At 39.5% G+C, this 16833-nt stretch overlaps 1 protein-coding gene across 1 annotated transcript; it reads left to right on the forward strand.

Moving 5' to 3' along the window:
• Positions 1–1911: 1911 nt before the first annotated feature.
• On the forward strand, positions 1912–14721 carry cryba2b (crystallin, beta A2b). Its single transcript, XM_042426585.1, has 6 exons — positions 1912–1968; positions 6583–6787; positions 12635–12820; positions 13725–13866; positions 14104–14246; positions 14355–14721. The coding sequence occupies exons 1-6, from the start codon at positions 1953–1955 to the stop codon at positions 14500–14502; spliced, it is 840 nt and encodes a 279-aa protein (XP_042282519.1). The 5' UTR covers positions 1912–1952; the 3' UTR covers positions 14503–14721.
• The last annotated feature ends 2112 nt before the right edge of the window (positions 14722–16833 follow it).

Below are 16833 nucleotides of genomic sequence, written 5' to 3' on the forward strand. Positions count from 1 at the left end.
AAGTCTGCAAAAGATAATATTGAGTTTTCATCCAGTTACATTACTGCATTATAGATCTATTTGTTTATGGGATATGGAGTGTTTTTCCCCAGAACAATTAGACTCTGTGATTGATGCACAGTCAATTATCACATTTACATTTAATGCATGCATTTTTTCTTCTAGTTCCTTCAGTCAGATGTTTGAGCTTCACTGTGCAGAACGATGTATGTGCAGAGTTTGACACCAGAAAACTGTTTACACATTCATCTTCTGAAGGAGGAAAGTTTTTCTGTGCTCACCTTAAATCTGAGTTAAATTGTATACCTACCAGCATGGTTTGTGACATTACGTCTTGTTTAGACACCGATCATGGTCCAGTATGCAACTTACAACTACTTGTGTCCAGCAGTTAAACTTCAGAAATGAACATTATGTGCATATCATGTATTTTTCAATTTTATTTTATTTTTTTTTCTGTATTTTTATTTTTCAATCAGGGATTTTGCACACTGAAGTCTGTTTACAGGTCTTGGGGGGAAGGAGGGTTACGATTACATATGTGCTAAAAAGTATATAAAGCCTTTTGTGGCTGCGTGAATTCACATAAATTACCTCAAGGGATGTCAGACTACAACTTTTTAAAATGAAAACAAAATCTGGGGGTGTGGAGTTAGAAAGAAGTGGGGACCTCTGTAGCCCACTTCTCATTTCTGTTTACGGATTAATGGCTCGAGGATACATGAATCTATAACATAACCGAAACTGTACAGTTGAGTGAATCAAGTCAAGTCACGTAATGTAATGTAGACACCAGGATTTGACAAGGAAGAAGAATGTCTGAAATTAAAAAAAGATGGTTCTGCTGCTCTGAATTTTGATCCTTTATCTTAAAACTGTCCATTTATTGAATTTTATAGGAGTGCAATGCTAAGTCTGTGCTACTGTGAAACATGGATGGTCCAACTAGAGCAGTGACAAGAGGCCATGTTGTGTGGAAAAGTTTCTGTTGTTAGTTGACAAATTAAATCTACTTTTAGCCTACAATCATTTACAAACTAATTTTAAATATTCATGTAAGTCATTAGTTATTCATGGACTGTTATGTCAATTAACAATTTAATAGACTGATCATAAATATATACCCAAAGACTCAAAAGGTGATTTTTCCTTTTTGGTCCAGTAAACCACATAATGTTCATAGTCATTGAGACCATTCAAGTGAAAATAATTAGCTTAAACTTCTAAAACAACACACAGTCACACTCTATTTCATCAGACAATCTCCCAAACTGTCACCTTATCATGTCATTAATTCAAGTTTTGATTTCTTGACTGGGGTGATGTTTGCTCTGAGACAGGGTCGATTTCCCCTTTTGCTTGTTATAGAGCCCCTGCCTGGTCTGAGGTTTGCAGAATCATCTTATCTTTTTTTATTTATTTATTTTTAAAGCCTGTCATTAATGCAAACACACTTTTACTTGCAACATGTCTTATCAGCTTATATATCATTGTTTTTATGTTACATTATTGTTAGGTAGGCTATTTTATTCCATTTTGTATTATCTTTAACTGTCAAAATTTTTACCTATTTGCCTCATTGCAGTCCCTGAAATGTTTTCATCCTGGTTGAACATGTAAAGCGCTTTTGCAAAGTGCTGTATAAATGAAGTCTATCATTAGACTGATCTAATTGGAACCTCAAACATTTTCCCTTTCGCAACACCAGGTTCATTTAAGGAAGATTCCACAACCAGCTTTCCACAAAGTTGCAGGGCAAGGTCAGCCACCAGCAGCAGAAATATCATTTGCAAGGCATATGATATGGAAATGATGCCTGAATAGGCGCCGAATATGACAAATTGAGCAAGTCGGCCAGGTAGCTACGTTACAATGAGCCTTTTTTACTGATCACCGCAGGCATAAAGGTCAGACACGTTGCCTGGCACAGAGGAGGAGGGAAGGCGCTGTGGATGGAGGAAAGGGTTGGTAAGAATAATTCATCTCGTGTGTGTGTGTGTGTGTGTGTGTGTGTGTGTGTGTGTGTGTGTGTGTTCACCTCCCCCTTTATGTCAATATTGGATCAGAGCAACGCACCGTGCGACAGGTGTCTGTGCGTTCCCTGAGGATCCTCTCTCTCTTTTTTCATCCATAAGGGGTGGAGAGAGAGACAGAGGGAGAGTGAGTGAGTGAGTGAGTGAGTGAGAGAGGGGGAGAGAGAGAGGGAGAGCATGTAGAGGTATAAAAGGTGTATACCTGTTACAAACAGCACGCATTCAGTGCGCGTAAAAGGTGAGCCAAACCTGCTCAAGGTTGCGCATACTTACCTTTATTGCCTTGTTTCTTCTTCTAAAGGTAGGCTATGATGCTTTTCATTCATTTTCCATTTCTTTCAGAGTATCCATTCTAACGTGGGTTTTACTTTTGTTCGCTGTTCTAACTTTTCCAAATCTCCTCCAAAGGTGTTCCTGAGAGCAGAGAAGCCAGCTGTTACGCGCTCAGTAGCTACATCTCGGTCTGGACCAACTTCTCACTGTGATCGGTTTTGTGACTTTTTCATGTCCGTATTTGCTTCACGTTGAGCCTCACGTACAATACCTGAAGATGAAGTTTTGTTCGTTCGGCTCGCGTTATGCAGGTACGGGTTGGCAACTGGAAAAAGACACAAAGTTTGTTTTTCGTCACCGAAGAACATCGCTGTTGTTAACATTGCCTAATTCAGACAGATTATGGAATGTTAATTGTTTTTAAGGAGTCTGTTCTTTTAAAAAGATCCCCCCAATTAAACATACCCACATGGGTAAGGCCAGGTTTTGCGATTTTTGTGATGAAAAACAAAAGTCAAACTTAAAAAAATCTAAGAAAACACATCAGCTATGGAATCAGGACCATTGCTTCAGCTCATATGACCTAAAAAATAATAATAATATAGTTTCAGTACCTGAAGCACCAGGTGTAGAGAATATTTCACTGAATAGGTAGATGGCCTTATTTGCATACAGCTGCCAACAGACAATGCTCTAAAGAAAGCAATGGCAGCCCTGAGGCAACATGTCGTTTGACCTGTGGGGTCACAATCATTTACCCAAAAAAGAAAGGAAAGAAAAGCAAAGAGCAAAAGGCTACAGCAGGTGAAATAGGTTGACAGAAACAGTGATGTTATCAAGGCTTGAAGTTTAAAGAAAAAAATGCTCCAGTTTAAATCCAGCATGTGTTTTCCTGTTTTTGTGCTTATTAAAAAAAAGTAAAATTATTAATTCCAGTCTCACATAAATCCATATGTTCATCTAAAACCTGTTGGGTCTTAACAGACACACCTGTCTGTTCAGTTCAGTAGTAGTTCTGCCAAATAGACAGCAGCTCAGCGTCACTACTGATAAACCTGTAACTGACATTGGGAGCGTGCCCAAGTAATAGTTGTTCACTGTTTAATTTTAGTTGCTTGTTTAATTTCTCGTCTGAATAATCCCTGCTTTATATCATATCATTTGTGTTCATAGGTTGACATTTACAATAGTGAAGGGAAGATTATCTCAGTATCTCCCTTTGGGTGCTCTTTGGATAATCATTTTCCCATTGGCACATTCATGATGACAGCATGTATTTTCCACTGGGGGCCTATTCATTACTGTCCACTTCCTACGTCATGAGCTGAGGCTGCAGGCTAGCACCAGCGAGCAGAGAGATGGCTTAATGGAAGGTTATGTTAATCATTAACTAAACATTAACCACACACACACACACACACAGCAGACATCTGATATGGGCCATCTGTCATGTCATTTGGATGCAATGATGCAGCATTCAGCCATCACACTTTTACCATTCATTATTTTTATTGTTCCTTATGTTAAAAGGCAAACATTTTTTTCCCTTTTTTTATCCAACTCTTTAATTAAAAGGAAATTGTCTAAAAGTTCTGTATTTCATAAAGACAATAACTTGATGAACCCAGTGTTGCAAGTATCCACAGAAAGCAGTACCTTTCCATCTTACTAAAGAGTAAACGGCCCTTTTGACTTTTATGTGAACTTTTTAAATTTTCTTTTTCATTCATCCTTTATTTAACCAGATAAAAGTCTTATTGAGATTAACATTTTCAAGAGTGGCCAATAGGGCAGCATAAACATTGTTACAACAATTTACAACACTTTTATTCAGCAGTGGAACTGAAGTTGCACTATTTTCAGAAAAAATGACATCCAGAGCAACATACTCTGCACCAAAACACCATATAATTCAACCTTGAGCAACTTAACCATTGACTAATTGTTAACTGTCTGCCCAATAAATTCAGTTCTTTAAAACTTAAACACTGCCTTATGTTTTTGAGCCAACAGTGACACACAAGTTAAACACAATCATGCAATCTCAATTTTCCGATCTCAAAAACTGCTATTTTTACGGCCTCTTTGACTAAAAATCAAACACATCATACGATTAAAAGTAATCTTGGATGTTGCTTCTGTGGCATTTGGATACATGAATCTTATTGTGACTCTGACCGTGTTGTCTCATGCACAATATATAGTGATAGTGATAGTTTGATGTACATATTTTTAAAGTTTTGGTCACTCATGCAGATAATTTCCTTCACGTTGTTTTTGGTAAATCCCCATGACTCTTTATTATCTCAAAAAATATCTCATGTAGTTATAATCATCTTACAAGAGACATCATGAGAGAGTCTGTCCTACATGTCATTCTTTACCTGAGAGCTTATTTGCCTCTGCTTAAAGCTCTAGTCAATATTTGTTCAACGGCAGAGGAAGGGAAAGCTCACACTCCTCAGTATCCTGGTTACCTTGCCGCGATTTAAACTGACTGTCCTAACTGGTCCTGCTGCTGCTGTTACACCCTTTCTCCCAGCTCCAGGAGCCGTATTAGCTTGCAGCTATTTTCTTTAGGATTCAACGTGGAAGCTTAGCTGCCAGCTTCTCTCTGTAAAATAGAAAAGGGTCTGAATTGTATAGTGTGTTCTAATGTAGTAAACGGTTTTAAAAACCCACCAGTTTACCAGTAAATCATCACCTGAAACACTGTGGCACAGGCAGCAAATATTACACTGAATACCATAAAGTAATGATTTGTCATCTTTAAAAGAGGCCTTCCAATCAACACTTTTCTGTGTGAGTTTTCAAAGCAACATGAGACAGACTGACAGAGCTCATCTGTGTCAAACAGCAGGAACACTCATTTAAATTAATGCATTTTCCTGCAGAATTTAGCTTTTATATATATATACATTTTTACTCTTTTCACTTGAGTACACACAAAAAGAAAGACTGCTATAGCCCATATTTGGAACAGATGATATCCTACTTAGATTAGTTTACTCTGTTTGATAGTAATCTACAATACCTGTGAAGTAGCTCATCATAGCAAACACAAGGTGAATTATATCCTTCCTATTAGGACTATTAGTCAGCTAAAAGCATACACACTCTCAAAATGGTGTTTCTACAGTTCAGAACTGCTGACAACTCAGTAGAAATGACAAATATGCAGTTTTGGAAAAGAGGCATAACAAAGAGGTTGTGAGAAGTTTTTAAATGTGCAACATTTTTAGCACATATTATTCACCAGCACTGAATTACCTTATGTTATGCACTTTACTTGATAATCTCATTCTGTTTATCCATATGGTACATCTATTACTGCTACAACAATCCACTCTGTGTATGGGACACTTATTGCGTGCCTGAAAGAGGGATTCCACCCTGAGATTGCTCCCTTCTTTTTCAAAGTTGTCAAAGGTTTAGCCATCTGAGATAAATTAGTGATTGTAGGCTATATAAATAAAATTGACTTCACTTGACTTGACTCGACAACCAAGTGACCCCAGAGCTTAGTGCCTGGTTCTATTTCAAGGCTCCTGCAGCCCCATATGTGACCCTATGAACTCTGCTCTGCAGAGCCACATTTGTGTCCTCTTTGTATCCGTATCATTAAGACCACTTTTTATATCTGTACAGCAGGAACATGATTACATTTGTGGTGCCTGCCAAACTGTTTTCTACTATCTGTAAATGGTGGAGTGAGTGCTTCCCAGAGGCTATGTCTGTGTGTGTATGTGTGTGTGTGTGTGAGTGTGTGTGTGTGTGTGTGTGTGTGTGTCCGCTGCCTGTATGCTGTGTGCTGTTTCCTGACAGTTACTGATAATCAAGAGTCATGCAAATGCCTGAGGCTTGTTCCCTCGCCTGGTTGGCTACTTCTTACCTTCCCTCTTTGCTAGTGATGATAACATTTAAGATCTCAGAAAAAGTTAGCCCAGAGAGTTGTGAGGTGTTAAACTCTCTCTACTCTAAACTTAGAGTATCTTGTTCATTGAGCAGCCATGGAAATAAGCTGTTTTTTGGCACAGAAAATGAAATTAGTGACAAATATTGGTGGCAACAATTCTTGCTTTTGCCCATCTGGTTCTCTCTTTTCTGTCTCCATGTTCTATTTGCTTGTACACCAGACTGTCAACTACAGTTTGTCATCAAAATTCAACACCAATTATCTTTCTATCTGCTTGTCAACTTCATCTCAGTGATAATTCACGGCCACTAGCACAGAAAACATCATAATCTTCATTTTCTTTCTCTCTCTTTCCTACAGCTAAATCCAGCTGCTTGGGTGTCCACTCAGATATCAGCGGAGAGACAAGTGGAGGCGGTAAGAGCAGATGTCCTGCTCACATCATCTTTACCTGGATTAGTCTCCACGGCAACCTTCCACCTGAAGAACAGCATTCAGGACAGATACACAAACAGTCACGTGTGTGTGTGTGCTTGTATGCAAACACGTTTGTATGTGTGTGCAGGTGCGTTCACTGACTATTCAAATAGTCCTGACTCACACTGACACAGAAGACAGCATCTCACTTAGTAGTGTTAATACATATCCTGCAGCACAACCAACCAATCTACAAGTATACAAGTACAACACACCATTGGCTGAATATCATATTATATCCCGAAATATTGCGTCTTTTATTTGCATTAAGAGATGAGGATAAGTGCTGTGTTTATTCTCTGCATTTGAGATGTGTACAAGTGTGTGCGTCTGTCTGTGTGTTGTGTTACAGCCTTTTAAAAGTGATCATGATCATATAAAATGTATCAGTGGCAATAAATAAATGTTATTGGTTAATAAATAGACAGTATATGACTTTTCACTAAATTCCTGGAGAGTGAGACAGTAGTTGGACAGCTACTAAACAATACAAAAAACAAACAAACAAAAAAAACCACAATTCAGCTCATTTGGCTGCTGAGAAGAGTAGAGTACACCCACATGTGTGAAAGTATGGGAGCTTCCGATCAAATGTGAGTGCACTGTATGATTATGGAGTTGCGAATTAAAATCTTGATGTAATTTCAATCTCAAATAGCTGAACGTTAATCAAGATGAACGAGCTTGAAAGCTTGAAGATGATGGAAAAGGATTCTAGAACTTCCCAAGGATCAATAGTTTTTGTGAAACCTCCCCTAAAATTGTAAACAGGCTCATTATTACTATGTATTGTCTGTTCGCAGTATCCCCTCATAATTAGTCTGAACAATACATCAATTTTTCCTTCATAAATATAGTACCAGTCAAATGTTTGGACACACTTTCCCATTCAGTTGAATGAGAAAGTGTGTCCGACCTTTTGAATGGTACTTTACCTCCTCAGTCATTAATAAATAAGTGATTAATCCTTAATTAAGCTCTGGTTGGGCACCAGGGTGAACCAGGATGAGTCAGGACAGCGTTTTTGTTTTTTTTTTCTCTCCCCCTCTCCACTCCTATCCAACCACATCTTTGTATAGTTTTGGTTCGCTCGTTTGTCCGTACTCCCCTTTCTCTTCTCCTCCCCCTTCCTTGCTCTCATTACTCCCTCCTGCTTTAGGTCGCTCCCAGACCCGTAGGAGCTTGCCCCCACACCTACAGGAGGGGTCCAGTCATTTGGGTTTGAGGAGCATCTTTCTATTTGAAGGGGGGTTAAATGGGGAACAGGCCCTCAGACACCAAGCTGTCCAAACCAGTCAGGACCTCCGAGCCCCCTCAGCCACCTGGCGCAGTATGAGATAGGCCCATTATGCAGAACCATCTTTTAGTTTAGGGAAATGAAACTTAATAGAAGATAGATAAATAAGTATACAAACCAGTCAGTAAATAAATAAATAAGAAAAAAAGAAAAAGAAAAAATAGAAGATAAATGAATAAATAATAATAATAAAGAAAAAGTACCATCATCAAAAATAATATGGATCTAATTTGACATGAACAGTATGTAAGAGTTAAGAAACATCACAATGAAACAGTGTTTGCACTTTACTGCATGGTGCACCTGGTATAGTAAAACGATCTGATATTCTGTGACCATTACACCACCATGCAGAGCAATCATCAGATAATGGCTCAAACCATTAGAAAATTATCACCCTAATGTGTCACAGTTGACTGCCTCAGTCAAATGTAGAGATGAACTTTTGACCTGCTCCAAATATAAATACATCTGGTCCCCAGCCAAGGTGGATTATGAGTTCTCAAAATAAAAGATGAAGACAAAAATGTCCTAGAACTCCTGATGCTAAACTAGATTCTATTAGCTACACATCTGTATATGACATGAATCAGATCATCAGAGGAGTTAGTGACCACAATGAGACAGTCTGTCTTTGTGTTAGCTGATGTGCTTAACACGCATGAACGCACACAGAGGTGATGTTTAACTTTTACTGAATCCCACGCATTACACTTACTGTAGATAGTAGTAGTAGTAGAGTGTAGTAGTGATGATGGTCAGTCACACATATAACAGTAGCAGTTGTTTTCGATGTCTAACTGTATAAAAAATAGCATTAAATGGGTGTCAAAGTGTCCAAATTTGCTGTTGCAGCTTGTAGATCATTAGACAAACTACCCTGTTTGTTGGTGCAGTGCAGTAGTGCAGCATGATTTTAGTGTTGCTGCCGATGCTTCAAAATGAAAGTAGGAATTCAGTAATGATTATATTTGAAGAAAAAAACAGATATAAAATGATAGTGACCAGTCGATGTGCCCAGTAGGTGTCACATGACCACTGAGAAGAAGTGAATGGATTTGTTATACAGTGAGATAAGGATTCAAAGCAGAACTGTGCCAGCTCTGTGCTGGTCTGGACTACACTGTCCCTGACGCATGCAAATACCCCCCACTGCATTTAACAGGGAAATTAGTGTGTGTGTGTGTGTGTGTGTGTGTGTGTGTGTGTGTGTGTGTGTGTGTGTGTGTATATGTGTGTGTGCATGTGTGTGTGTGTGTGTGTGTGTGTGTAGTGGGGGGGAGGGACCTACAGCTGATTCAGCTTATCAGACCTGGAGAAGAAAGATGAAAGACCTTCTTTATGCATCCACCCAAACACACGCACACACACACACACACACACACACACACACACACACACACATTTGTCTTTCTATAAGTGTGAGGTACCCCACTGATGCCAAAAGCCGAACCCCAACCCCACCCTAACCTAAACACAATTCGAACCTTATCCCTAAAACCAAGTCTTAACCCTCAAAAAGCCCACACACATGTACACACACACACACACACACACGCACGCACATACACACACACATGCACACACACACACGCACACACACACGCACACACACTAATAGTTCAGGTAGTAGCACACTCACACAAACACACGACATCTGTGTCTATAAAAGCCTGTCCTTTCACCTGCCCATCACCTGCTCAGGGGGGCACACACACACACAAACACACACACGTAAAGAAGAAGAAGAATGAATGGGTTAACAGAAGACAATGAGAAAGCTGTTCATACACGCACACACACACACACACACACACACTGACTCACACACACACAGTCATAACCAGACAATCCTCCCACACATGGCTGGACTGTTGTTATCACTGTCACAGATGTTTCTGGCATTAGACACTTCCATCAAAACGTCACTTTAGTCCTTTGTTACTTCCTGTCATTGCTGTGCTGCAAATCCAAACTATTGGCTGATGTCTGAATATTAAACCAGCAATATATTGGTTAATCAATTTTTGTACCATGATGATAAAATTTACCATTATTTTAAATAGAGTAGGCCTCTTTTCCTGGTGTGTGCCACCCTGAATGTAATAAATGCCTTCACCACTAGATGTCACCCATGATGAAGGAAAAGGTATCACTAATGTTGTTTCTTGCTTGACACATCACTCTGGGTGTTGTCACAATGGTATTAAAACATTTGCAAAATATGCAAGGCAAAGTCAGAAAAAAACATGACTACTCTGACAAGAAATACCTGATTTTTAAACCCTATATGTGATACAGAACCAGCGTTCAGTGAATGAAAGAGACCAAACAACATATGTATAAATAAAATGTTTGTTTTTTCAAATTTCCTTAATGCATTCATGTATATCAATTATTGGATTATAGAAATAAAGATGTGTGTCTAAATGTTTATCAGCAAGAATTTCGCTTTACACAAAGACAAAGAAACAATACTGACAGACTGTAAATGAGCCCACAAGAGGATGGTAGTGTACATGAAAATGAAATGATTTTCATTTGTAATGTTAACAGTGCCAATGTGACCTTTCTCAGTAGCTGTTTGCTAAAATGCAACAACAAAGGCAAATCTGTAATCACTGTAGAAATAGTAGCCCCAACAATAAGATTCAAAACATAGGATTGGAACCTAGTATCACCCCCAGTTTAATTCACAGATCTATTAATATATCACTGTATAACATACAGTATTATACAGTACATACTGTATAATCATTCATGTTTTCTGATGGTGTAAATGGCTTCTTTAAATAACACATATCTGTAAGTACAGCAGAAAATCATTTTTAAATATGATTAGTTGAGAAAAATGTTGAAAAGGCTGAAAAGCCTAAAGACTTGTGATGTTTTAATTTTCTATATTGAAAATGTTCTCAGTTCTTAAGACTATTTTTTCCCTCATTCGGTCTTTATATTTAACTCTCATGATTATTGATGTTAAAAGTCAATGAAATGTGAAAAAGGATGATATTCGTTATATTTGCAGCCAAAACTACATCCAATTATGTGTATTTGCTGTCTTTCAAAGACTGAAATATATGTAGTTATGTAAAAAAAGTACAGACCAAACAGACCTGGTCAGAAAGTTCTTGTTTTACAAGTTCAGACAAAGCTACTGTAGCTTTTTATTTTACTGCAGCACTTCAACCAGTTGACTCTTTCCAAATCGCCCAAGAGAGAACATGGAAGATAGAATAGAAAATTATAAGGACGCCCTCTAGATAAGATTGGCACAAGTCATGGAGCTTACTTTGTGGGATGTCTTGTCCCTTTTGCCCACCTCTCCTCCAATTTACCTACAGTGTGTGTGTGTGTGTGTGTGTGTGTGTGTGTGTGTGTGTGTGTGTGTGTGTGTATGAGGGAAGAGAGAGAGAGAGCGAAAGAGAGAGAGAGAGGGGATCAGCTCCCAGAATGTGTCTATTATCCTGCCACCCCAATCAAACTGTTGTGTCAGTGCGTTACCATTGTATAGTCCTGGGTCAGGTTGCCACTGACCATGGCTGCCATATTGATGACTAAGTCAGTTTGGGGCTCTGAGGACAATGGTGCTCTGAAGCCTCCACAAAGCACGAGGCTAATGCTCCCTTTTCAGCAGGCCGCTCAGCTGCTGAGTGTGCAAGGCTGCTGGGCAAATGGAGTGGCGTAGGTCCAGGGGGCCTGGCCCTATAAAAACACATGCAGGGGTCCCCTGTCCGACATTGATTATACTGGATCTGTCCCACCTCAGTACTGTCTGTAAGTATATCAACACACTGCCTCAGACTCAGCTAAGAGACTGCAATCAGGTGACAGCTATGTGTACTGGGGTGGAGCCCAACAGCCACCAAGATGCCGCAAAAACCCTGCTTGATAGATAGATAGATAGCTATGGGTGCATTTAAACAACTAGGCTTGACTTGCTACCGGTTTGCAGAGAGTAAAAACATAGAAGCCACTTCATACTCTGCTTTTGGGGTTAACTGGTTTAAACCTCACCAGCCCTTTTAGTAGGGAAAGCTGGCAATATGATGCCTTACTGGTGTTTGGCCTACAAACATTATGCTAACATTTCTCAAACCAGCTCATGTTTTTTTAACAAATTGGGCTTGGGATAGTTTTCAACTCTTGTTAGAAATGAAATGCCCTCTGGCTTTCACTTGCAGATATGTGGTTTGCTGTTATGTAGAACTGCTTCAGTACAGTTATCCAGTACAATTTATGGGCAGGAGACACATCTGTGTATCTCCTCAATGAAAACAGAGACCATTTGTACTGTGGGGAAATGGGAAAATGACAAATGAGTAGAATTATTCACTGCTTGTGACATCTTTGGAGAGGGACCTTAACAGATATTCCTCTCCAGAGCAAAGTCATGATAAAAGGGCACTGGCATAGCACATTTGAACCTTATTAACCAGTACTTTATCTATTTAGCTAAAATACAAAGATTGTAGTTGTAAGATAGTAAAAACATGATTGACAAATTTGGTTAAATCTGATTAACCTGTATCTGTTTTAATCAAGATGAGGGTTGTCAGGAACTATCCTGATAAACTGATAAATTGCTTTGATTTTCCATCTCTGAACTTAAAAAACCCAACTCTTTACTTTCCTCAGATTAACTCCCAAGGGAATATCAGCAGCCATGAACACTCAACAGATGGAGCAGATGGGCCAGTTCAAGATCACTGTCTGGGAGGAGGAGAACTTCCAGGGAAAGCGCTGCGAGTTCATGCTGGAGTGCCAGAACATCATGGAGAGGGGCTTCAACAAGATCCGCTCCATCAAGGTTGAGAACGGACCGTAAGTCAACCTTGGCTTTCTTCTTCTTTTCTCTCGATCATGACATCTTTAGTTCTGCATATACTCTTCCATACATGATCACTTTCACTTCCTGACCTCTTGACTTTTGCAAACTTGGATATTCAAGTAAAGCTGATGAATATTATCTTTATAAAGAATGAAGAATGATTTAAATGCAGGCATAGTATCAGAATAAGTTTAGAGTGAGTTTATTTCTACAGCAAGTTGATCTGTGGTCTTCCTCTTGGTTTTTATGAAAAAAACAAAACTGTGTATAACAAAGACCCATTTATTTGCCATAATAATATCTAATAATGCCATATTATTTATTTCTCTTCCAGTTCTGTTTTATCTGCTTGGATAAAGTCTGATTAAAGCACACATGATCAAGAAGCAGAAAAAACAAAACACAATATAAATTACAGCCTTCAGTGTTATTACACTGCTGGTTGGCATGTACGGCTTGCATGTGCGTGCACACGCATCCAAGTGTGACCCTGTTGCGATATGAGTTGGCTGTGTGCAGCTGCCGGCTGTGAGCCAGAATGGCTGGCTGACTGACTGGCGATCAGATAAAACGCCCTGGGTGCAGCAGCAGCAACAGCGGCGGCGGTGGAGGCAGGAGCAGCAGTATTTAATGTTTGCTTTGTGCTTCCACTGACAAAAGAAGCTGCATGCTGTTTTCACTCGAGGCCATACTGTGGGTGTTGGGCGGTACTGTTTAACAAATTTGAGAGTTTTATTCTTGTCACACTGAAACTACTTTGCATTTAGTGATTCAGTATTACTTTATGAGAGTATTTGGGAGCTTCTCTGGTTTTGGTTTTAATGATTTCACCTAACCTAAACATTTCTATCCTTTTCTTCCTTCTTTCTCTCTCCTCTGCATCTTTACTATGTCTAGTTGGGTGGGTTATGAGTACCCCGAGTTCCAGGGACAGCAGTTTATCCTGGAGAAGGGAGACTACCCCCGCTACGAGGCCTGGAGTGGAAACAGCAGCTACAGAACCGAGCACATGCTGTCTTTCAGACCCATCAAGTGCGCCGTAAGTTCCTACATCCTTCCACCTAAGTCACCCTCTGTCAACTACCATAAGTGGCTTATTTTCCTGCCCCACCCCTCCTCACAGGAACCACCGCCTATTCCTGTCATCACTGTGAAAATATATTTGCACACTTATTTTTATTTAATTAATAGCAGCTTTTGCAATGTCTCCCATCTCCCTCAGATTTGGCTGTGATATAAGCCTCCACACTGACAGTCTTTGTCTCTTTTTCCACAGAACCACAGTGACAGCAAGGTGACCCTGTACGAGTGTGAGGACTTCCAGGGCCGTAAGTTCGAGATGTGCGATGACTACCCCTCCCTACAGGCCATGGGCTGGTGCAGCAAGGAGGTGCCCTCCATCAAAATCAACTCCGGAGCGTAAGTTATGCACCTTGCACTCTGTTTATTGGTCTGTGTCTCCTATTTCCCCCTTTTCCAGCATAAAATCTCATCCCCATTCTGCTTTTTCCTCTTCTCTCTCTGCAGCTGGGTGGCCTACCAGTTCCCCGGTTACCGTGGCTACCAGTACATCCTGGAGAGAGACAGACACCAAGGCGAGTACAGAAACTACAACGAGTACAGCACCCAGGCTCACACCAACCAGGTGCAGTCCATTCGTAGGATCCAGCACTAAGCCTCCACTCTACCTGTCTGACTCAACCTGAAAAAAAGAACTTTTCCTGATCTCCTTCCTCAACTTGAACCCGGACAGACCACTGTCACAGACCAGTAGATGGACAAACTCTTTCTATCACTCTGTGGCTTTGCATGTATGGATATCTAAGTACCTTCTTCTACTACCATGCTAAGGCATGTTCTTGAAATAGGAAATAAAGGCTTTTCTTCAAAACTATAGACTGTTTGTTGTTATTTTTTTTTTTACATTGAAAATGATCATCCCAAATAAATAAGACAAAATCAAAAGCTCAGAAAAACTGACAGCAATAATTGGCTACATTGAGCTAGCAATCATTTTGCACCTTTGGTTATGGCAGAAACATACCACAGATGCACAAGTATTGCAAAATCAGAGTCCCTTATTCTCTTTTAGCTACATAGACCAGGCTATTATCAGAAATAGTTCTTAAAACGACATATTTAGCCTTATAATGAGGATACATGGAAAGATTTGATTAAAATCTCTCTGTTATAGGCTTTAGGATGTGTAATATTGTGCTTGTCAGACTGTATTCTTATTTCCAATAAACAAGAGCACGAGATCACATTTGTTTCTATTATTTGTTGTTCAACTATTCGACTATAATTTGCAAAAATGACCCATTAAGTGAAGAGCTGTATGAAAAGCAGATAAGCAGAAGTTGGCCTTTGTGAAGCACTCAACAAGATATATACACCTCAATAGGACATATTGCATGCAAATCCTCTTTTTAGTAGAAAAATACAATTAATAGAATAGAATGAACTCAAATTGACATTCTCTTGCTCTTGCGTGCTTATCCTACTTGATGTCACAAGAGTACTGTGCAGCCTTAAGAGTTAAAATATCAACAAACCCAGAGGCATTATAGTTTGTACAGGCTGCTGCTCCATGGTGTTAGCACACATGCAACCGTCCTTACTTGAACTGTTTAATTACTCTTCAAGTCGTTCAAAAAAAAAAGGTCAACAGAGGTCCTCTGAGAAAGAAATGACATCAATGTGATGTTTTTAATTATTAACGGAAAGGAGGTGCACAAGCACTGTCCAAGGTGCTGAACCCTGTTTGAATATTCAGCTTACCCTCAGACCCTCTGTGAAGGCATACTCAGTAATATTGTTTATACGACTTATTATAAGAAAGTGAATGTGGAAAAAAACTTGGGTTAACCCAAGTGACAGTCATCATTCTTAACTCTTGTAGATGTCTATATATCAGTTTATACTAATAGTTACATTGTATCTATACAAATCACAAAGGGGGGATGTAGATATACTGTGGAAAACCCTTAGGTACTTTTTTAATTAATAAATTAACTTCATACAATGTTCAGTAAAGAGAAGAAACCCAAATGAAATCAATATTTGGTGTGGCCATGCTTTGCCTTAAACACAGCACCAGTTCTCCTCAGTACACTTATGCATAGTTTTTCAAGGTACTTGACAGGTGGGTTGTTCTAAGCATCTTGGAGAATGTACCACAGTTCTTCTGTGGATTTAGGTGTCTCAGTTGCTTCTGTCTCTTCATGTGATCCCAAACTGACTCCATGATGTTGAGATCAGGGCTCTGTGGGGCCCAAACCATCTGTTGCAGGAGTCTTTGGGGTCATTGTCATGCTGCACAATAAATTTGGGACCAATCAGACACATTTCTGATGGTATTGCATTATGGATAAGAATCTAAACATTATTAAAGAGCAAGTGCCTAAATCTTTTGCATAGTACTGTATGTAGATGTAATAAAGAGATGCAGAAAGACATTATTTACCTGCAATTACTAAACCCTGAAGAGGCCCTCAGCATTCTGAACATTTTTTAACACTATGACTTTCCACTCTACAGCGTAATGATTTTTGATTTAGGTATAAAACATGGTTTATATATTTTAATGATTTAACCACCAGCCACAACCTTGCTCACAACAACAGTAGTTCATAAGTAAAGTCAAGCAGCGTAGCGTTTGTTTGGTTATTCTAATATGACACCATCATGGATCCTGGAGTGTGTTTACCTCCACGCACACTCCTCCTGTTGTCCAGGACGTGGGATTCCGTGTTACACACCCACAAGCCTGCACCCGATCACAGTCCCACACCCAAAAGACCAGGATCTTTTGATAAATGTGTAACTGTGCGCACACACCTTTCTCAAACATACATTCCTCTGCAGGCTGATTAAAACAGCTGCACCATGGCTTATAGAGGAGTGACACCTGAGTAGTCTGGTGAGCTGCAAGTTGAGGTACTTTGGCCACACAGTTCAGAGCAGCAAGGTAAGTTCCAGGCTTTACAAGGGAACTTTGGTGACA

The sequence above is a fragment of the Thunnus maccoyii genome, chromosome 11, assembly GCF_910596095.1.
Source record: "Thunnus maccoyii chromosome 11, fThuMac1.1, whole genome shotgun sequence".
NCBI classification, from domain to species: domain Eukaryota; kingdom Metazoa; phylum Chordata; class Actinopteri; order Scombriformes; family Scombridae; genus Thunnus; species Thunnus maccoyii.